We start from the raw sequence: 21,894 nt of genomic DNA, 5'->3' as shown, positions 1-21,894 counted from the left end.
TTGATAACAGTATTTTTATTTTTTTTATTTTTTATTAATTATATTTTTAAGTAATATGAGGTTAAAATGAACTTAGAGTAGTGAGAGGCAAGATAGCGGGGTGTGGGGTGTGAGGTGTGACATTGATGAGTTTATTTTATTTTATTTTTTCTGCCGGGTGTGTATTATAGGGATAGTTTGGAAATATATTGGAGTTTTCTTAGAAAGTGTGAAATTTTTGAATTAGAAGTTGAGGTAAACAAAGTGAAGTGCAGTGTTTAAATAGAAAAACTCTAACTTTAAACCACCAATCATCAAGAGTATAATTTATTTATTTTTATAAATATTTTAATCATGCATCGCTTTTCTGGTGAAAACCGTATCCATTAGGCAGCAGGTAACTTAACATTTGCAATATCTTCTTCTGGAGAAAAAAAAAAAAATCTGTTGCACAGCCATATTATGTAATTAGGTTGAAATGGCATGATTAGCCACTCAAACAATGTCATTTATTTAAAAATTGAGACGAAACTCACTAGCTTCAAATAGATTACCTTCAAAGATTAATATCACTTCAAACATGATGACATGGTATAATGATTTTACAAAATCTTTCGTTAAATTGAAAGTCACGAAAATAATGTTAATGCGAGCCGCAATAAGGTGGAAAAATTAGCAACTTATTGTACTTATAGTTAGTACACACTACCAGGTAGAAGGTGACAAGCCTATTTGGGATAGTTGAAAAAACCCTAGCCGCTTTCTCTTTTTGTGAGTTCTAAAAGAAAAATTCCATAGAAGGGGGAGGAGGAAGAAGCGTCACTGCCTCTCCTTCCCCTCATCTCTTCTCGTCTTTTCCTTTTGGGTTAGTGAATAAGTCCACTGAGGCGTTTTGAATAAGAAGCCTCTTGTGGTGATTTCTTCTGAGCCATGCTCAGATTGAAGTTCATCACTACCCATTTTAGGCTATGTTCTCAATCCAATTATTCCCCCAAAATCCGCTCTCTAACACTGCTCATGTTCTCTTTTGGTTATACATCGTCTTTGACTGAGGTTGCTGCAAATCACTCAATTGTTCTTTGGCATGATTCTTGTTTTCGTTTATCTGTTTGCTATTTTGCGCATGTCTCGAGCATGCAATTTGCTCCTAATTTGGTATTAACAGTTTATCGAAGTAGTTTCCATTTATTAATGTTGATATATGACCATAATAATAGCTTTAAAAAGTCTTTCATTTGTATGTGATGTTAATGTTGAAAGGCAACCAGTCTATTTTGGGTCATTCTCACGCATGATGTTTGCTCTTCTTATCTTTGCTCTATTATAATATTGAGTTTGAAAGATTGCAATCTCCAATTCTGTCCTCAACAAATTGGACCTATATATTCTTTGGTCAAACTTGAGCTTCAAATTCAAACTTTGTAATGCAGCCAAATTGAAGTTCAAAGCTTGATATTTACTTAAGCAGAAGAAGATAACAATCATACAACAACCGTTTAATCACATTTGAATGCAGCCCACTTGACTGGAAGGGTCAACATTGTGTTGTTATTACTCTAAAAGAATTTTTTTTTAGCACAAACGATATTGGGCAAAGGGGATCAAACTTAAGACTTCGGGTTCACAAGTGAACGCTATTTTATGCATTAACCATAACATTTATTTTTGAAATGTTTTTGTTCAGCAATTAAGATATTAATTGTGTCTGATCATTGGAACAATCTCTTTTTGGGCACCATAGAAAGAGAATTGTGTTTTTATTTATTTATGACTAGCCTCCCTGCACGCGCTTCCGCGCCTGTAAGAGGCTTTTTTTTAAAAAAATTTAAATTTATTTTAGAATTAAAAAAGATAATGGGTAGTTGTGTTCCCTAAAAATAGGATCCATTATCTGCTTTTTCTTTTTCTTTCTCTTTTTTTTAAATATGAAAAAGTGTGAATTTACTGTATTATCCTCATTTAATTAATAATTTGAATTCTTAATGTTTGCATTAACCAAGGGCATTTTCTGGTATTTTGAATGTTTCACCATTCTCTGCCTTTTGCTTTATATATATAGATAAACTAGAGGGGAAACTTAGGACCACTAGATTAAACAGAGAGAAAATGTAGATCAAAGTTTTTTTATTTATTTAAAAAACAGCGTAATTACTACCTGCCCGTCATGCATAAATCACCTTCCAACTGAACCCCTTTACAGAATGAACGCAGCCCAACATTCAACCGATCATCTTTGATTGATGATTAAAAAAGAACGAAATGCACACCAATCCATAAATTTTATACCATCCCTGTACATGAGCAGCTCAAAGAATTACACCCAAAGTTGTACTCGATGGCCATCTGGTTTTTCATCTTTCTCCCATTTGCAGTTGGAGAGTCTAAGCTTGCAAAACAAATCAACGAAACCGATCTGCAGGCAGCCATGGCTGACATGAGAATGAGGTCTTCCCATGGATTTGTTGTCCTCTTCAGTTCGTACATAGCAGCATCCCCAAATCGCTGCGAAATACGAATATAACCTTCTTCATGCCAAATGATCAGGAATTATCAAGAGCTGCAGTCACTCCACATCATCTCCAAGAATTCATCCTCAGCCATTCGATACGACCGCACTAAATTTCAGGCATTTGTTGCATTTTCCAAATGGATCTCTGGTTCCATCAGGCAACCCCAGCAAGATCATCAGCGTCACCCATTCCAGAAGATCAGGCTTGTTCTTAAACAATGCCAAAATTGTCACTCCAGATGTCTCTAACAGCTCTACAATTAGGTGTCATAGCATTAGCACCACTATGGCGTTTAGAACTTTATGTTCGTTCCAGTAAACCTTACCCACGATCTCCGTGCTCGGAATCCATGGTACCCATGGTTTCTTCGAAGAGAGACGACGAGGCCAAATTTACATAATAAGAAGATATGTATCAAATAAATCAACCCCAAAACACTCAATCAACACCACCAAAACATATACTTATTTTTATACACGAGGAAAAAGTTAAAAAGCTATCAGCCTTCGTAGATAGATAAAAATGCCCACAGGCCACAGGTCATATTCAACAAGTCATCGCATTCAAACTAGTTCACCAAAGAAAGTAACATTGCCACTACTGAAGTTAAAATAATACACGGTACATACTAGAAACCACTCCTCAAGGATTTTTTCTGAAAGGATGGCGTTCGTTTGGCAGGCAGTCTGCCTTAGGAGGGGCATTGTAAAGCATATCATGCATTTTTGAGTACATCAGCAACTGAGATGCATCACCACCACCACCGCTGCTCTGGGATGCCCGCGAACTCTCTTGCAGTTTAATCTTCTCAAATAGATACTGCTTTTCTGCCTCAGCTTCACTCAATCGTTGTTTCAAGTAGCTGCTGGCATATTCTTCCTCCGATTTATCTGACTTGGCAAGAGCAATCCTCTGGAGCCTCTCAGCCTCTCGTTTTGCCTCATTAGCCTTGAGTTGGAACATATCAGCTTCTGCATGTTTGAGCCTCACAATTTTCTCCAGCTCTTCGATTTGTACCTTCTTTTTTTGCCTCTCCAGCTTTAGTTCTTGAACTTCCCTGGCCTTGTCCTGGAGTTCCCTGTCACAAGCCTCAACAGCCATTCGGGCTTTCTTGTACATTCTCATCTTCTCATCGGCCACCATTTCCATCTTCCTTATGGCCTCTTGCACCACTTCAGCAATTCGATTACAGGCCTCCTGCGGGGCTATCAGCCGTCCACTTTCCCCATTTTCCAGGCTCTTTGGATTTGGAGAGTCTACCTCAAGCTCTTCATAAAGAAGATACTTCAAATCAGGACAATATAGATAAATGAATAATAAAAAAAGGGCAACACAACATGCAGATTACTAAAATTGAAACAAAAATTCCACGAAAATTTATCTAGAGTTGGAGTTCAAATATTCCTAATAAACCACAAATATTATTCCAGTAGACTTGAAAGTACCAGAACACATGGTTCTTCCCTAGGATGAACATTGAATATATACCTTGGAAAAACATCAATATTGCTCTGCAAGCTGCTGATGACTCTGCAAGTCCACTTTCTATCTTTTCTTTGAGTTCCTTACACTTCCAGAAGAGTTTTTGCCCTCGGGGGTCTTCACTTCCATGAAAAATTCTACTAACAAAATCAAGCTCTCTCGTCAGAGCCTCCGGGTCCCAGGCAGGTGCACAGTGTTGAAAAACATCTTTGACCCAACCCAGTAGCTCAGATGTCCGATTGCAAGCTCGACACCTAAAAAGCATTTCGGATGGCCCTGATCCACTCTTACCAGAGGCACCCATGCATATTAGTCCATCCCGAATAGCACAATCAGTGTGAGTCCAATGAGAACACAAATCACAACCAACCCAACGGCAAGTGTTCACTTCAAAATCAAACTTGTTACATACTACACACATGCAAAGATTGCAGAAACCATTTCTTTTAGTGCATATCTCGCATGTACAATCATCAGCTGGAATCTGGTTTTGGCATGCTATATTTCTGCATCTCTTGTACACGAAAACTTCAATAAGGGAAGTTTGCGACAGACTGATATTTGGATGCAAAAAGGCCAGAATCCCGGTATTTATTGCAACAAGGATTTCAAGCTGTACTCTGTGTGCTCTAATCAAAGTCTTCGCTGTTAAATCTGTTCTACTTTGAACAAGCTTCTGCAGGATAAAAAATTCGTCTCTCTGCTGCGAACCACCATTCCCATCAAGGATTACTCGGAGGTTGTTCTTTAATTCTTCCTGAAACTCATCAGGTAGGTGATGCATCTTTTCAGAGATTATATCAACTCGCTCTCTTGCAATGTCTCGAAGAGATATCTTATCAGCGCTGGAAAGACGCCGAATGACTGATTGTTCCGGGCAATCATTTTCTGCTTTCCCATTCTCCATCTTCTTTGCCATTATGGCATCAGCAGTAGGCCATGTTTCTCGAGAACTGGCACTCTCAGTAGGGGACTCACGCCTGTGATCAGAATTTGATCTGGGTTCTTCAGGGGAAAGCCGAGGATCTGAAGAGACAAGGGAGAGGGAGGTTTGTAGTCCCCCAGCTCGTGGTTGCTGACGAGGAGGAAGCATCTTTGATGAAGGTTGGTGGTGTATATTGGAGCCAGATGATGTACCCATCCACCAGATCCGCTACTTCTGCAACTACTGAAATAGAAGTATCAGCCAAGTACCCTAACATTTTTTCTCTTCTGAAAGCTATCGTGACATTTTGCATATTAGATCTGAAAGTGAATGTTAAAAAATATAGAAGATTTCTCATTGTTGAGAATTAACAACACGCATTCAGCACCCAAAAGAAGACATGTGCATGCACAGACAAACATATACAACTATCAGTTGAGATGAAATCCCAAAAGCAACACAGCATGGTGAGACGATTTGACAAATTTTCAGTTACATCATGGTGTGATTACCCAAACTGCTACGAGAAGCATATCATCTAGGTTCTACTACATCTATTAAAAGCTGCCAGTCGTACTGATTCCGGAGAATTAATCATCACAACAGAAGTACTGAAATTGAATAAAATAATACTACCAATCTAAGCTTTTTCTTGCCGTAAGACTATCAATATTAAGCATGCTATTTTCAGAAAAGCCTCTAATCTCCAAATTACGAAATGAAACAACGTTCTAGCAACAGCAACATGTCAGAAACATATAACAAAAAGGCAGACCTTTACCAATTTGCACACAATAGAAAACCCCAATTTTTTCTTTTCAAAACAATAAGTCTACTGTGCCGTTGAATCTGCTTCGCTTGGTGATTAACCTGCTTCGTTTCACAGAGAGAATTAAAGCAACAAGAATAAATGGAAGGCTAAGCAGCAAATTCAGAGGTCACGGAACCGATCCTAATATAAATACTTGCCTTTGTTCAGTGTGGACTTTTCGTTAAATTCTTAGATCAACAGCAACAAATTTGATGCCAACTAAACAAAATTTCTTTCATTTTCTACGATTTTCTCAGCGACCAAACAGAAGGAACAAAGAGAGAAGGGGGGAGAGAGAGAGAGAGAGAGAGAGAGAGAGAGAGTGCTTACCAGACGAGGCCCGAGATAAATTCAGCTCAGTAGAGAAGACGAAAGCAGACGCGGAGACAGATGGGGAAGTTTAATTCACTTTTTATGAAGAGGCGGTTTTCCCATTTTGCCCCTGGGACACGGCAACGGTGTTTTTACCGGGAAAGTGAAGACTTTTAACGTTGGGGGTGACCGGCTCAGCCGGTCTTGGGTTGGAATTGACTGGCTTAGCACGTTTCTTGTATTGTTTTTTATTTGCTGACCAGTCACGTCGTTCACGACACGTTTACTGTCGAGGGCAAAATGGTAACTTCGCCGCTTGGCCTGCTTGACTTTTGCACATGTTTCTTTGACAAATGCCGTAGCATACATGGAAAATTAAAATTATATTTTAGGAAACATTTATCTCACTTAATACTTGAATAATTTTGATTGATCAAATTTGAAAATAAATATTAGTTTCACATTATATTCCTTCCAAATCTGCACCATTAATAAATTAGAATCAGACTATCTATGAGAACCAATTTTTAAGGATTCTGAGCAAAATTTTTTTTTTTAATGAGAACTAATTCATATATCATATTTAAGTCGAAATTAATACATTAAAACAGATAATTTATTGGTATGAGCCATGTCGAATTGATTTGGGGATCATATTCCAGCTTTTGATAATTATGATGCGATTACAGGAGAGAAGGGGGACTAGATGGGTAAGTGATACAGTGCAAAAGGAGACTTTTTAATCTAATACAATTGTGCTGATGTGAAATAATTAAATTCCAGTAGATCAATTAAAGAGTTTAGATTTTTCTAAACGCATATAAATGCACTGATGCTACATAAAGAGGCTCGGAATTTAAAATGATGTAATATGGAAATAATATCTGCAGTCTTGGGGTGAATATAGCAGATCAATCCGATGCTGCACATTAGTTAAATAAAAGACAAACTAAAACAAGTACAAATTAAAGAGAGAGGAATTAGTCAAAATAACCATAAGATTATTAAGTAATACCATAGAGTTCAGCCAAACAGCCTACGTCCATCAAATATATCATAACACTCGTCTCCATATATGAACACCACCAGCCAGCCCTACCACTAAAATTTTGTAAGAAAATTTGGTACCAAAAAATGAAAGTTGCTTTGTGCTCTTATTTCTGGTCACCAGCTCCCTCAAATATATATATATATATCTAACACTCATGTCCAGACATTTATCAACTGCACCACTAAAAGACCTACCCACTGAATTTTGTGTCAAAAAGGAAAAATGCCTCTTGCTCCTCATTTCTGGGTACCAGCTTCAACAGGCTCAACCACCTCAGCCTCTAATATCTTGGTGTTGTGATGTGGGGTTCCTGGATGCTGAACCTCAGCCTCTAACGTCTCCGGGTTGTGGTGTTGGGGTCCTGGTTGCTGAACCTCGGCGACAGGTGTAGACCATTTCCCAGAAAGAGCCAAACCCATCATCTCATATATCTTTCCACCCAGCTGTGCTGGATTCTCAGGCTGCATCAACAAGACATACAAGTCGAATGTGTAAGAAGATCAAACATTGATCAAATAAGCATGCAAATCATCATCCTTAGCATGGGCTACAACAGATTCCTAGAGAGTGATACTTGTCTGTAGCATTAGTGTCTCAAACCAACAAATAGTGGCACCTTCAAATCCAAAAAAGCAATTCTCATTTTCACCAAACCACAAGGTCAAGTGCATTTTCATTTCAGGGCCTAGGATTTCTTAATGGTCAAGTTACAATGAAGAATGGTTGCTATAGATCATATAATCCTAAGAGCAGTTTTAACAAGAGATGTGAAGCAAGCTTGAATACTCACGGTAAAACCACTAGACACCAAAGCTGTATCATACAAAAGATCAATAGCTCTAATAGCATCTTCATCATCCGGGTTGATCTTGCTTGCAGCCTGCAAACCAGGATTAAAATGTTACTGTATTTTCTAAAACCATAGTCTTTTAAGATTGGGAGAGTTGGGGAGAGTAGCTTTCTCCGTGCAAACATACATTCAAGTTTTGAATGATTGGGTGCTCAGGATTAATCTCAAACACCCTCCTGCCTCTCATAAACTCAAGACTAGAAGTATCACCAACAGTTTGTGCCTTCATCAACCTGGAAAAGTCCAATCACAAGTTTAGAGGATAACAATCAGGTTCTGTAATATGAATTCTTGACATATGTATTCAGCAACAGAGGGACTCTACCTCTCCATGTTGGCAGACCAACCAAACTTCCCAGAGACAAGAACGCAGGGTGACGAGCTAAGACGGTTTGAAATCTGAACACTGGCAACTTTGTCACCCAAACGTTTCTTAATCCAATCACATGTTTGGCCATATTCCTGCTTAATCTCCTTTTCTTTTTCCTCATTCTTATCCCCTGCAGAAAGGTCATTCATACATATCAGATTTCCTTAGCAAAGGAAACATAATCGAAGAAGCAAGAATGTCAAGTCAATCGGATCAACTCAAAGGGCTCCAATGAACTAACCTAAATCCAGATCTTCCTTGCTAATATCAAGGAATTTCTTCTCCTTGTAAGATTCCAGGTTCTGGATGGCAACCTCATCAATTGGATCAACTAAGTACAACACCTACAAGAATAGCACAACAAAAATCATCCATAAATACATAAAACAGCATAATCAAATATATCAAATTATTTGAGAGGCAAAACATACTTCGAAATTCTTCTCAAGAAGTTTTTCCAGGAATGGTGTATTGCTTGCGCTTTCTACACTATCAGAAGCAATGTAATAGATACCCTTCTGCTCAGGTTTCATGTTCTCAAGATATTCATCCAAGCTGATCATCACATCCTCACTTTGGGAAGAGAAAAATCTAAGCAATGGAGCAATACGCTTATGATTTTCACGATCTTCAATGCAACCCAGTTTCAAATGCTTTCCAAAATTTTCGAAGAACTTTTCATAATCCTGCAATAAACAACAAAGGATATCTTTAAAGAACGTAGAGGGGCAATATCATTCGCTACCCCAAGCAGCAGAGGGGTTGGAAAACATCAGGATTCAGAGTCACAGCTACAGGACTCAGGCATGGCTGAGGAGTAATTGCCAAGATGTTGAAATTTGTACCATAATTCCACAAGACTGAAAACATTTATATTATTTATAAATTAAAAAAAAAAAAAAAGGATGATAAGAAAACAGAAGCAAAAACATACTGCTCTGTCCTCACTCATGGATATTCCCAGGATCATATCAAAGGCCTTCCGAACCAAGCGCTTCCTCATAATCCGTACCTTCAAGTAGATCACAGAAACAACAGTATGTTTAAAGTAAACTAATTGGAACCTAAAGGTTAAAACGACAGTGTGCTAGATGTACTTACAATACGACTCTCCTGAAGAATTTCACGTGAAACATTGAGTGGAAGATCATTTGAGTCCACAACACCTTTGACGAAGCTCAAGTATCGAGGGAACTACTCAAAAGGGAATGTAAAAGCAATTAGAACCAATAAGCTTCCATTTAAGAGAACCACGCATTACTCTGTTGTAAAAATGTCTTTATTTTGTTTACCAGTTCTCCATCAAAATCATCTGAAATGAACACCCTTTTCACATAGAGGCTTATATTTTTTGTCTTGGAGTTGACTATGTCATCCTTCCCCCTAGGAGCAACCGCTGGAACATACAGAATAGACCTGAATTCTACTTCACCCTGCAAATACCAACCTCTTCAACTTAAAAGCAGAATATATGCGCAATCAAGTATGAGTACATTGTCAAACAGAACTACACATTTCATCCTAACTTCAGGCACTAATGCTGTATTTTCAATTGTCATTCAAATTTAGATAACACCCATTTGTTACCCAACTTAAGAAGACATCATGATAGTTGCCACTATACCACAAATATGCAATTTTAAAAATTCTACAACAAAAAAACCCAGAGTTAATTTAGTTATTGTCAACTCCACACAACTTTTATCCAACTCAAGAAGCAGACATCATATGATAATACAGAAATATGCAACATTTACTTCAAAATTCTACTACAAGTGGCATTTGTTGAGGATCTTAATAGTCATAAAATACCTCTGTTGTGAAGTGCGAAGATGCTAGTGGATCCAAGTATTCATTAAAAGTTTTCTTGTAGAACTCATTGTAGTCCTCCGTAGTGACTTCCTTAGGATTGCGAAGCTGTACATATCAATTGGAATGATGTGAGCATAAAAAAGTTACTGCCATAAAAAGCAGAGTAAACATACAAAGAAGAAACTGTTAAGGCTCACCCATATTGGTTGTGTCTCATTAGTGAGCTCCCAATCCCAGTATTTCTCAACAACAGTCTTTGTTTTTTTCTTTTGTACCTCGGTTTTCTCATTTTCTCCATCCTTTTTGGATTCAGCTGGATCCTCATCAACCTCAACCTGAAATGAAATCGTCCCCAATAATTTCCCTGAACATACAACATACAAAACCAATGACAAAAGTACAAGCATTGAGAAGATGGGGGAAAAACCCTTACCTCTTTAGTGTACCCCTTTTCCTGCCAAGTGTATATAGGAAAAGAAACAAACTGTGAATAGTTTTTCACAAGCTTCTGTATCCGTTCTGGAACAGCAAAACCTTTGTCATCACGCTGAAAGTAGCCAGACCGATAAAGAATTAGCTTGGAGATCAAAGTCATAGGCAAATTATACAGGGTTTTATTTATTTATTCATAAGTTAAAAAATGTTTTACACTGACCTTGAGATACAAGCTCAGGCGGGTTCCTCTAGGAATAAGCTTCTCAGGGTCAGTCTCCTCCTGAATTGTATACGAGCTAGCATTTGCCTCTCCTTGCCATACATATTGTTTGTCAGATTTTGGGCTCTTTGTGGAGACAACAACCTACAACCCACAGGAGATGCATAACAATCGAGCAGTATAGATATTTCTATACACAAGTTTCAACTCTTAATGGAAAGGGTAGGCAGAAACTTGGGGAGTGGGAGGACTACCCCAACACTATTATATATTCAGCCACTTGACTGAAAGAAGAAAGCAACGGATTAAAAGTCGTAGGAGCTCACAGTTTTCTGGTTAAGAACTTACCCGATCAGCAACAAGGAATGCCGAGTAAAAGCCAACACCAAACTGACCAATCAAATTGTTGTCACCACCCGCATCTTTACTATCCTGATAAACCAAATTGTAAGCATATAAAATACCTCAATGCAGGATCTCAAATTCAAATAATTTACAATATCTCAAAGACTTATTATACCTTCAACAACTTTGAGAACTTTGCGGTCCCACTTTGTGCAATTGTTCCCAGACAGTCAACAAGTTCTTGCCGAGTCATACCAATACCAGAATCACTTCACACAAAGGGAAAGACCACACCATTGATATGGTGAAGAAGAATCATTAAGGGAAAGAAAATACTGTAAAAACCAGTTAAGCTTACATGATATGTATGATCCCATTGTCTTTATCAGTCTGGATACGGATATCAAGATCACCTCCACCCTTCAAAAGATCAGGCTCCGTAACACTGAGAAACCTGAGCTTGTCCAAGGCATCACTTGCATTGCTGCAGAAAAATTCATAATGTCAACATATCATACGCTAAATAACTTAGTGCCACCTAAATCAAACACAACAACTATTTCTTGAATTCCAATGTGTGTTTAGTACTGTTAACTCAAATTCCAATGTATGATCAGTTCAGGCTCCACCTGTCCAATCGCAATTTTCGGACTCTCAAGGTAACCCAATAGGAAAGAAATGACAATCAATACTACATAATATCAGATATACCAAATAGGTACCTGATAAGCTCTCTAAGAAACACCTCCTTGTTACTGTACAAGCTGTTAACAATAAGGTCCATGAGGCGATTGACCTGTAACCATGAAGAAAACAACACTCTCAAAACCATTGATCCTCAAAATCAATCTAAAAAATACCCAACAGGTGAAATGACATTACTTCAGCTTGATACTCGAATCTCTCAGCGGGAGGCTCGGCCGATGCATCAGAGGCTGCAGCAGTGGACTCAAACCGGTTGCCAAAGCACAGTCCATTGTTGGAGGCAAACTGAGCCGTGGGTTTGCAAGGGTTAAACTTCCCAGAGGCCAACGCTGAGTGCCATCTCACTTTGGCATCAGTTTCTCCCACCTACACAAATACACATAAAAATTCAGACTTTTTTATATATAATCATTTTCTCAAAGCGTGAAAAGCTAAACCCAAGAGTTATAGAGAACGCACCGAACCCAAGTGGGTAGAAGCGCAGGAGATTGGAGCAGCGGTGGTCCGGTGACGTGCGCCGCCGTGGCGCAGGATAGCGGAGACGGAGCGTCGAGGAAGCCTATGCATATTGGTTTGAGATGGATAGATGGATGGCGAAGGCCAAGAGATGGAGAGAGAGCAATGACTTGTGAGTGACAGAGGGATAAAGAATGGAGAGAGGTGTTAGGGTTTTAGTAGGGGTTTCTGATAGAGAGACCCGGAGAGGGGGTTTGGGAAGGTTCTGGAGACGATAAGGGCAATTTGGTACTTCAATAAAATGATGAAACTAAAATTTTTCTATTATTGTGTATTTTGAGTGGTTAGGTTTGTAGGAGCTTTTGATATGAGCCCAATAACTCATTCAGTCTCAGCTAAATACCCTGCCCAGATTGCAGATCAGTTTGGGCCAATCATTTGTGACTGAAAATTTTTATTTCACTTTAAAAATAAAAAAAAAAATCGAATCCCCAAGTTCAAATTTATATTCTCGTAAATTAAATTAATTTAGTATAATTTAGATTATTACTTTTAAAAAATAAGAGTGGTGATTTCTCCACTCCAATTTTATCCACTTACACTCCATTTTATAACTAAAAAAGGACTGTAAGTGGATAAAATTAGAGTGGAGAAATAAATAGCAAACATTTTAGGCCTAGCCAAAATACAAGCATCATCAGCTAAAATCTCAGTAATAAGAGGGAGCACCTCAGTAATAACAACTGTTCTCGGCCTAGTTAGACTCAGTAATAGTTGCTTTCTTTTTGAATATGTTTATTTATTTTTAATACAAGCGATAGTAGGGAGAGAGCCAAATATGGCACGCACAATATCAAAGTGTCATAAAGGTTTGAACCTGAGACCACCGATCTACAAGTGAAATCCATTTTCTACTGGGCTAAAGCCCGTTGGCTTTTGGAATAGGTTGAAGTATGATAACTTCCAATATAACAAAATAGAAATTTCACTATGCCTTGATTTATTTCTCTTTCTCAAAGGCTATTCCTATTCTTAACATATACATGAAAATTAACCTTCACAACTTGGTTATCAGGAGATTTCAATTTATTAGCACTTAATTTTCCTAAAAGATCTGACCATGTTGCTATGAGAATTTGCTTATTGTAGGAAAGGTTCATTAAAAATACACTAGCAAGAGCTAGAACTCTAATAATAATATATGGTTCCAAGTATTTGCTCCGAAAGTAATCCATTGAAAGCATAAACAATCAGTGGTGTTAGGAATTTCTAACTGAGTACATCTGCATGGTAAGTTTATGAGGAATCTAGCAGGCCTTGCTGACTTTTTTGTTCATCACCATCAGTCTTCACAAACTCAAAATCAATATAACAAAAGAACATATATATGTTGATATGAATCTTCAGAAGTTGTTTTTATTATTTTTTTTAACAGAACAAAAGAAACCCATCATCTCCCAATCCATTTTTCTTGATTATGAATCTCTCTATAGTCCCCATGATTTGTTAATGTTGTTAAGCAAAACCAACAAAAGGGCCAAAAATTGAAGAGAAGAGCAGCTAGCATATTGCTGCTCCATTTCTTCTTTTATTTATCTCATTATTTCAGATGAATAAACATTAGTTATATTAGTTACATACTCTTCTAACATTACATACAAAAAAAGGAAACATGGAGAAGCCACAAAGAAAGTGAACCCAGGATTTGTCTACAGATGAAGAGAGGTGTCAAGGTCTGAATTGTCAAAACATTTTGAAGCACTTGCTGCTGAGGCAGCTGTTGTATTGTTGGGCCATGAGATTGTGGTAGGCTGTGTCTTCATGGCACAATGATCAATTTGTCTAGTCTGCAAATTAAGCCCCAGAGAGAGTGAGTGATCTGCAGGAGAGCTTGGCCTGGCCATATCAGATTGGATAGAGAATTTTGCAGGCTCAAAATGCCTTATTGAGCCAACCCCTTGATGATGATGATCAGTCTCAGATAACATCTTCAGAAGCTGCTGCTCCTCCCTCCTCTCCTTCACTTTCTGCAACTGTCTGAACCTCTCTTGTAAGAGAGCAATGGAGGAACTAACCACAGTGGGATCAGAACTTTCCCTACCCATTGAAAACCAGAGTTTGATGAACTTTGAAGCCTTGAAGGGTTGGTGGTGTTTTTGTTGTGTTTTTGCTATAATTGGTGCTGAAGGGGCAAAATGCATTGGATGTGTTTATATAGCACAAGGGTTGTGTTCAGTTTGGCATTAAAATGTGCAAATTGGGTTTTTGTAGTTTATTTTGGATGATGTAATATAAATAAGAATCGGCTGCTGTGCAACAAAAATCCAAAGGGAAAGATTTAAAGGCTAGTCTAGAGAAGGCTGGGTTGGTGGATGGGTAGGCAAAAGCACTTTTTGAAAAAGCAAGAGTGCAAGAAAAACAGTCCAAAATGAAAATGGAAGTAGCAGTTGGAATGGAGTTTGGAAGCATCAAATGTTAGGTCATGCTTTGTGTCTTGTTGTCTTTTAAGACACTGTTGGCATCGATGACTCTGATTTATCTTTATGTGGCCTTTGGGGGAATATTGATTCTTTTTTGTACCTGCTATGAAACCTGGCCTTCAAAGTCTTGGCCTTTTGAAAATGAAGTTCATGAATTGAAGATGGGGATGCATAGAAAAGACAAAGATCAGAAGGAATATATTTGAAGTACTGATGTTTTTTATGGGGACCCTTTGCACATGGAAAAAAATACGAAGGCATCCTTCCTTGCCCTGCATTTTTCATGCACTTTGTATATGCAGCTGAAGAAGGGCTGGCATTAGAAATATAATAAAAGCTCACTAAACCAGAGGCTACAGTTCTGTTTGTCATTTACATCTTTAAGTTTTGTGGTCAATTTACACACCAAAACTGAGACCTACCATTCTTATTGTTGCTTGTTTTTGGGGTCTACGAGATAGGATAGGTTTGCATGAAATGAGGAAGGAAACAGAGAATATATGCAGAATACAACAGAGCCCTTTTAGCATTTATACTCAGATTTGGAGTTGTTTTGTTTGAAACTGTTGTTGGCCTATGGCAGCAGAGAAAAAGGGCAACGTTGGTGCTGAGCAAGGCCTTGATTTTTTATTTTTATTTTTTGGGTGGAAAGTGATCAAACCAGTTGAATCAGGCTTCAACTATTATAAATTCACAAGGGTTTTATATATATATATATATATATATATATATAATTTTTTTAAATTAATTTTTTTATAAAACCCAAGAACAAAAACTCAGAATGGTTTTGCAGCAACAAGAAAAGAAAAGAAAATAACAAAGTTGAGAGATGCTTGCAGAGTTGAAATGATAATGGTTTTTGTATGAAATGATTGAGTATAACTACAAAATGGTACACTGACCAAAGAGCCAATAATTGCTCATGCGTGACAAAGAGCAAGTCATATAATGGAGGCCATGTGGGGGTCCAAGCAACCCAGAGATTCTGTCAAGAATCAATCAACAAAAGCATAAACCTTTCTGGTAGTGGATGGCCCCCCTTTGTTTTCTTCCTTGAAAACCAAGCACTTGAACCCAAAAACCAGTAGTAGGAGAATATCATTTATTTATTATTGATTTTTTTGGAGAGAAAATGATACGATTGGACAAGTATATCAATGTCTTATGAAACTAGAATCTTCAAAAGTTTAAAACTATTTTGTTATATTTACTGAAATGCATGGAAACTCACATCTCTTAGTTACAGATAGGTTTTTTTCCCTTTTTTTTTTTTTGGGTAAATACCACGAGATGTCCTCGCACCTAAAGGATGAGATTAATCCCCGCTCGAAATTCGGCTTTTCCTGACCACAAAGTACCTCCGACGGGTTTCAAACCCATGCTAATGAGGGACTAGATAACTCGTCAACTGAAGGTGACACTTTACCAACCGCACCACACCTTGTGGTTCTGATAGGTTTCTCTTTAGTTTCTTCTTGATATGGGAATTTCCCCAACCCTGGTTTAGTATATTCATTATTTACCCAACCAAAAAAAAAAAACTGATTTTTTTGATCCATTTATCTATAGCTTCAACCACATCTTTAAACTAACTAATTTTAATTTCATCCTTTCATGAACTATAAGTTTTTATTCGTTTATTAGAGGAAGAAAGATTTCAACTTAGAACCTCATTTTCAGAGTAGTTTACTACTTACAATATGCATGATCAGTTAATTGCAGGGTTTTAGTAAAGAGGTTCGGAGATAGAAAATCTACTGCAAATTGGGCGAATATAATCAGATTGGTGGCATGTGGTTATAATTTTTCAGACACTGCAGGCTCAATAAAAAATTTTAGAAATTTATTTTTCAGTTCCATGATAGGATTGGAAACTGCGGTTGAACCATTATACATTTGAGAACCAGAGTCACCTAATACAATGCCAAAAGACAATTAGCAAACTCAAGATCAAACTTTCCCATCCTTGTATGGCCAAAACAGGCAAACATCATCAAACATAAAAACAATGGAATTACATCCTTACATTTGAGCCTTTTGTCCACTGAATAGTAGGAGGACAGGAACAAATTCTTCTTTTCTATATAAAATGATGGAATTACAAGAATTTTTTTGTGGACAGGACTAGAAGATACCAAGGATTACAAAGGAACAATCTCACAAGAACTGACTGCCGGGAAGCCAGAGTCTCTTCCAAAATCACCTCCAGGGATTTTCACCACAAAATTCTCTCTTGCATACACATAATAATTTACTTTTCACTCAAAGGGTTTCTCATACTCGGGGGTTTGTATAGGTTTAGACTTGGAGGAAAGGTGAGAACACTATAACTCACACCATAATGAATGCGTTTTTACCTTTCTAGATTGATCCACAATATAGTTCATACCCATAAAATATCCCTTGTGTATAGGAAATATTAGGGTCTTCATGCATGAACCAAGCCTTTATTCATTCCACCCTTCTTCATTTAAGGAGTGGGAATCCCAGCAAATACTAGGCAAAGATCAGCGAAACACAAAGAAAGTGACAAAAAAGCGAACTCTGAGCTCATCTCGACCCCAATAAAAAACCCTACAAAGATTTAGAGTACTATCATCCTTTGGGAAAATTAAAAAAATTGAACACCACATTCGGAAAGTGGCCACACATACTGGCATTTGCATTAGAACACTCAGAGGCAGATTACAAAAAGTGGACTAGTTCGGTAATTTTGGCCAGTAGTTCTTTCTAAGAGCCCTGGTGCGAAATTGAGCTCGATTTAGGACCTGAGTAACCCTACACCAAAAATGTCTAATTAAATTAATTTCATCACGTCAACTACAAAGCATAATTTATCCTGGAATTCTGAATCACAGACATTATTTAAGTTGATTTAAATCAGTGGCAACTGCAGATTACTTTTTGTTGATAATTCACAGTAAAATAGTTATACTTGCCGATACAGAATCAAGAGACCATCCCATGGGAATTTGGTTAGATTTTTTGCTTTTAGTTTCTATATTTCTTTTTCTTATGAAAAGAATAACAGAGAGAAGGAAAAAAGAGACGAGAGAGAGATCAAAAAAAGAAGAGGATGATTTTGACCATCAAAGCTAAAACTAAAACATAAAACCAAAATTTACTAAATGAACCATAACATATGCTATTGTAGAACTGAGGTATATTCTATAAATGACTCTTGGTGTAAAGAATACAATGAATCAAAATTGTATGAGGTAACGACAGCGAAATAAATCAACATAGGTATCAAACAAGGTGTACCTTAACATCTTCTTGTCAAAATTTTCAGAGGAAAGAGGAAACTTTCCACTAGGGGACGTCCAAGCTGTATCACCTGCAAGTATATATGCCAAGAATGTCTAGCTCTCAATTCCATTTTATAAACACTGAGCCAGAATAAATATGGTGTAAGCATGTCAAACAATGAAAAACCAACCAAATGAGCACCATAAAGAAGATTATCCATGTAATTAAGAAGCCTGCCTAGATGATCACACACATCCCCATTTCTGTATTAAGAAGCCTTCCTAGATAAGATAATCCATGTAATTAAAAAGCCTGCATAGGCAGAAATTATCCTAACCCCTAAATCAATTGCCAAACAGTACACACAGTCCTGCACCAACCATCAACCCACACAAATGGCAAATATCATTCATTTATACTTTGTCTAAACAAACCTACATGTCTACCTTAGGTTGCTGCTTCATGCACACCAGATTTTCAGTTCCAACTGAAGACAATTATCTTCTGAAAACAACTTGTCACTTCCATGTAGATAGGATAACAAACTTAGTAACCATCGATCGAATTTTCTTGGTGACTATTGGGCAAATATTGCGACCAAGTTAATCAAAAGCCAACAGAACTAAAGTATTCTGATAATCACCAAAGACAGTAATAGACAGAAACGAATGTTAACAAGGTTTGAAGGCAAAGCGCCATCTACATACCATTTATTGTATGATCAAACTGCAAAGTTGTCACAGCAAAAGAATATATACACCTCAGGCGAAAAAAGTATAATTTCTTATTAGTTCATTAATGGAACTCAGTTAACGAATTTCCTTTTTCTCTGTGTGTATAAAGAAACCATGATCAATGTACACCCTTTAAATCACTTGCTCTGTTAACAATTTGAGAACTCCCCCTATCCTTGTTTACTTTAGAAAGTTCTTTGGCCAAGATATCATATGTCTGGAAACTGATACTGCATTTTTGAGATTCAATAACATGAAGAAGCTTCATGCATAGATCTGATTGCCCTTCCTTCAGTAATCCATCGATTAACACAGTCCAAACAATCTCATCAGTATTCCATTGTTTTTCTAGCATGCTTTTGAATAAAGTTTCAGCTTCTTCCGCCCGACACACCCTGCCGAGAGCACTAATAAGTGCGTTATAAGCTGACAAGTGAACCTCAAATCCATTATCTTCCATCAAGCCAAAGATTTCCAGCGCAGATTCCACTTTTAAATTCGTACAATGAACAAAGAATAGAGACAGATAAATCCTTCTATTGGGGCACAGGCCCTTGTCTTTCATATGCTGAACCAACTGATCTGCCTCATAATATCTGCCTTCTGTACACAAGCCTCTCACTAAAGTACCATAGGTATCAACAGTAGGTTCACATCCATTCTCTGACATCCTAGCTAAGAGATTGCACAACGCCTCAAAAAAGTTATAGCTTTCACCAGAGCTGCAACTATACATTCCTTCATGTTGGGCCACGAGCCCCACAACCTTCTCCGTCAGCAACTGACTTTCCTTTTGCAACCCTTTGACCAACACGGCATATGTTCGGTAGTTGGGTCTGCAGCCCACATCAACCATTCGCCTAAGAAGCAAGAATGCATGATCTAGCATACCAAGCATAACAAAACCATCAATGAGTGTGGTAAATGTTACCACATCAGGAGCCAATCCTTTCCTTTCCATTTCATCAAGCAACGTCTCAGCACTGTCAGCCTTGCCCTCTTGACATAACCCAAACATGAGTGAGCTATATGTATACAAGTTCGGCAAGCAACCTTGTTCTTCCATTTCATGGAAGATTTTGAATGCAAGGTCAGTCCTGCCACTTTTACAGAGGCCGCCAATTAGAGACGTGTAGGTAATGACATTCGGAACCAGTCCTTGCTTTTCCATCTTTTTACATAGTTTCTCAGCTTTAACAAACTGATTATCTTTGGACAAACCATTTATAATGGCATTGTAGGTTTCAATACTTGGACAGCAACCCTTCTCCTCCATCTGCTCAAATAATGACAATGCAGTATCTACTTTCCCCTCCATACAGTATCCAGCAATCAAAGCAGCGTAGGTGACCTGACTGGGACTAATTCTTTGTTCTACCATCTCACGGAAAAGAGTAGATGCAAAGTCAGTCTTACCCGCCTTGCAAAACCCAGAAATAAGTTCAGTATAAGTCCATTCATCTGGTTCACATCCACTCCCTTTCATAAAATCCAACAACCTCATAGCATTGTTTAACTGACCTCCACTGAGGTATCCATTGATGAGTGTGTTATATGTAATCACATTTAGAGATGGTCCCACTTTAAGCATTTTGCTTACAAGAGCCATTGCGTTATTAATGTTACCCATCAAACAGAAAACTTTGATGATTTCATTGTGAGTTTGGGTATTTGCCAAGGTCCCATGTCTCTCCACCCAATAAAAAATCTTCTGAGCCAGGTCATATCTTCCTGTCTCACTTAATCCATTTATCAATGTATTGAAGGTAACTGTGTTTGGGACCAAACCATCCTTCAAAAGCTTGTGATAGAGTCCAATAGCAACATCGAGTTTCCCCGTCTGAGACAACCCACTGATCAAAGCTGTATAAGTATGAACGGTAGGATGGCAACCCCTGCTTCTCATTCTTCTGAAAAGCCCAATTGCTTCCACCAGCCGATCGGCCTCACATAGTGAAGCAATTGGGACAGTGTAAGTATATGATGTGGGTTCAATCCCTTTTTCTACCATTTCATCAAGCATATCCAGTGCCTCATCCACCCTCCCCTCATTGCATAGCCCATTGATAAGAGTTGAATACGTAACTGAATTCGGGTCACAACCTGCCTTCACCATCTGATCGTAAACCTCAAATGCCAAATCTAAGTTACGATTTCTACAATGCCCAAGAATCAATGATGTATAAGTAAAAACATCCGGGAGCATATCAAACTGAAAAATCTTGCTCAAAATCAACTCTGCTTCCTGAACCTTGCCCTTCTTACACAATATATTGAGCATTGTATTAAATGTCAACAAACTCGGTTTAATCCCACTACTTAGCACCTGGGTATAAACATTTTGAGCTATACTAATCATCTCAAACTTACCCAATTGAATCAAAAGCGTATTAAAACTATACAATGTAAACTCAAAACCAAGTCGGCTCATCTCATTCAAATATTCAGTTACCCGTTTAAGCTCTTCCTCCTTCCTAGAAGCTTTAATCATCAAAATCCTCACACGGTCTGCAGGCGCAAAAAGCCGTTCGTTCACAAGCCTATTCAGCATTGATGAGAAGCAGCTCATATCATGCTGGTAAGAAGGTCTCTTAGAAACCCAGTAGAAGAATCTTAACGCCGAGTCTGTGTTCTTGTGGGTCTCAATAATCTTTGACACGTGATCGGTTCTAATCTTAGGGCTCAGCCAGCTGAGCTCTGAGCTCTTTTCCCATTGAGGGTCGCACAGAATGTCACGGATTTGGAACACCAAGTTTGGGGCAGGATTGAAGGGTGGATGAGATAGTTGGGAGAAAAGCTTGGTTCTTGATGCGAATTCGATAAAATGGTGGGAACCCAATAGCGAATGGAGGGTTTGTAGGTGAAGGAGAGGTGGGGTTTTGAGGGGCTTTAACATGTCGAGCTATGGAGAGGTCATGAGGGGTTTTCGAAGATGGTAAAGTTTGGATTTTTCTTGGGTTTTCAGAGCCCTTGGGAATGAGGGGGCTTGGTTGGTAGTTGGGGAGGATGGTGAGTCGACTCGCCGAGTTGCTGCTGAACGTGGTCATTGGAGAACCATAGCTTCGCTATACTGAAATAGAAGGGAGAAAGGTTAAACCGTTGAGTAAACTAGGGTTATTTCATTCGTAGACGAAAGCAAAAAATAAAATATTAAAAATAAAAGTTGAA

The 21,894-nt window shown here is 38.1% G+C and overlaps 3 protein-coding genes across 12 annotated transcripts; all 3 read right to left on the bottom strand.

Annotated features, from left to right (window-relative positions):
- Positions 1–2,933: 2,933 nt before the first annotated feature.
- Positions 2,934–6,154, bottom strand: LOC117621250 (OBERON-like protein). Of its 5 annotated transcripts, none has more exons than XM_034351615.1 (4): positions 6,038–6,154; positions 5,678–5,766; positions 3,978–5,136; positions 2,934–3,757 (listed from the first exon to the last, which is right to left on the bottom strand). In XM_034351615.1, exons 3-4 carry the CDS (start codon positions 5,110–5,112, stop codon positions 3,132–3,134), a joined length of 1,761 nt encoding a protein of 586 aa, XP_034207506.1. In that variant the 5' UTR covers positions 5,113–5,136; positions 5,678–5,766; positions 6,038–6,154; the 3' UTR covers positions 2,934–3,131. The 5 variants fall into 5 exon arrangements, with proteins under 5 accessions (XP_034207506.1, XP_034207504.1, XP_034207508.1 ...); XM_034351613.1 differs by having other exon boundaries at positions 3,978–5,139; positions 6,038–6,068; XM_034351617.1 differs by lacking the exon at positions 6,038–6,154 and adding an exon at positions 5,866–6,006.
- An 845-nt stretch (positions 6,155–6,999) lies between these two features.
- LOC117621289 (heat shock protein 90-6, mitochondrial) lies at positions 7,000–12,618 on the bottom strand. The gene is made up of 19 exons (XM_034351677.1): positions 12,267–12,618; positions 11,985–12,173; positions 11,825–11,898; positions 11,461–11,586; positions 11,278–11,371; positions 11,106–11,189; positions 10,758–10,901; positions 10,536–10,649; positions 10,300–10,437; positions 10,103–10,207; positions 9,583–9,723; positions 9,392–9,484; positions 9,225–9,302; positions 8,722–8,976; positions 8,532–8,634; positions 8,246–8,420; positions 8,048–8,153; positions 7,861–7,950; positions 7,000–7,531 (listed from the first exon to the last, which is right to left on the bottom strand). Exons 1-19 carry the CDS (start codon positions 12,372–12,374, stop codon positions 7,307–7,309), a joined length of 2,442 nt encoding a protein of 813 aa, XP_034207568.1. The 5' UTR covers positions 12,375–12,618; the 3' UTR covers positions 7,000–7,306.
- A 3,947-nt stretch (positions 12,619–16,565) lies between these two features.
- Positions 16,566–21,833, bottom strand: LOC117621288 (pentatricopeptide repeat-containing protein At5g65560-like). 6 transcript variants are annotated; one of them, XM_034351673.1, is made up of 3 exons: positions 18,439–21,833; positions 18,008–18,080; positions 16,566–17,521 (listed from the first exon to the last, which is right to left on the bottom strand). In XM_034351673.1, the coding sequence occupies exon 1, from the start codon at positions 21,620–21,622 to the stop codon at positions 18,845–18,847; it is 2,778 nt and encodes a 925-aa protein (XP_034207564.1). In that variant the 5' UTR covers positions 21,623–21,833; the 3' UTR covers positions 16,566–17,521; positions 18,008–18,080; positions 18,439–18,844. The 6 variants fall into 6 exon arrangements, with proteins under 6 accessions (XP_034207564.1, XP_034207567.1, XP_034207563.1 ...); XM_034351676.1 differs by having other exon boundaries at positions 18,700–21,833; XM_034351672.1 differs by having other exon boundaries at positions 16,566–17,317; positions 17,398–21,833.
- Positions 21,834–21,894: the final 61 nt, after the last annotated feature.

This window comes from Prunus dulcis, chromosome 3 (genome assembly GCF_902201215.1).
Source record: "Prunus dulcis chromosome 3, ALMONDv2, whole genome shotgun sequence".
Lineage (NCBI taxonomy): Eukaryota > Viridiplantae > Streptophyta > Magnoliopsida > Rosales > Rosaceae > Prunus > Prunus dulcis.
The sequence above is the reverse complement of the archived record's forward strand: the minus strand, read 5'-3'. Positions and strand labels throughout refer to the sequence as shown.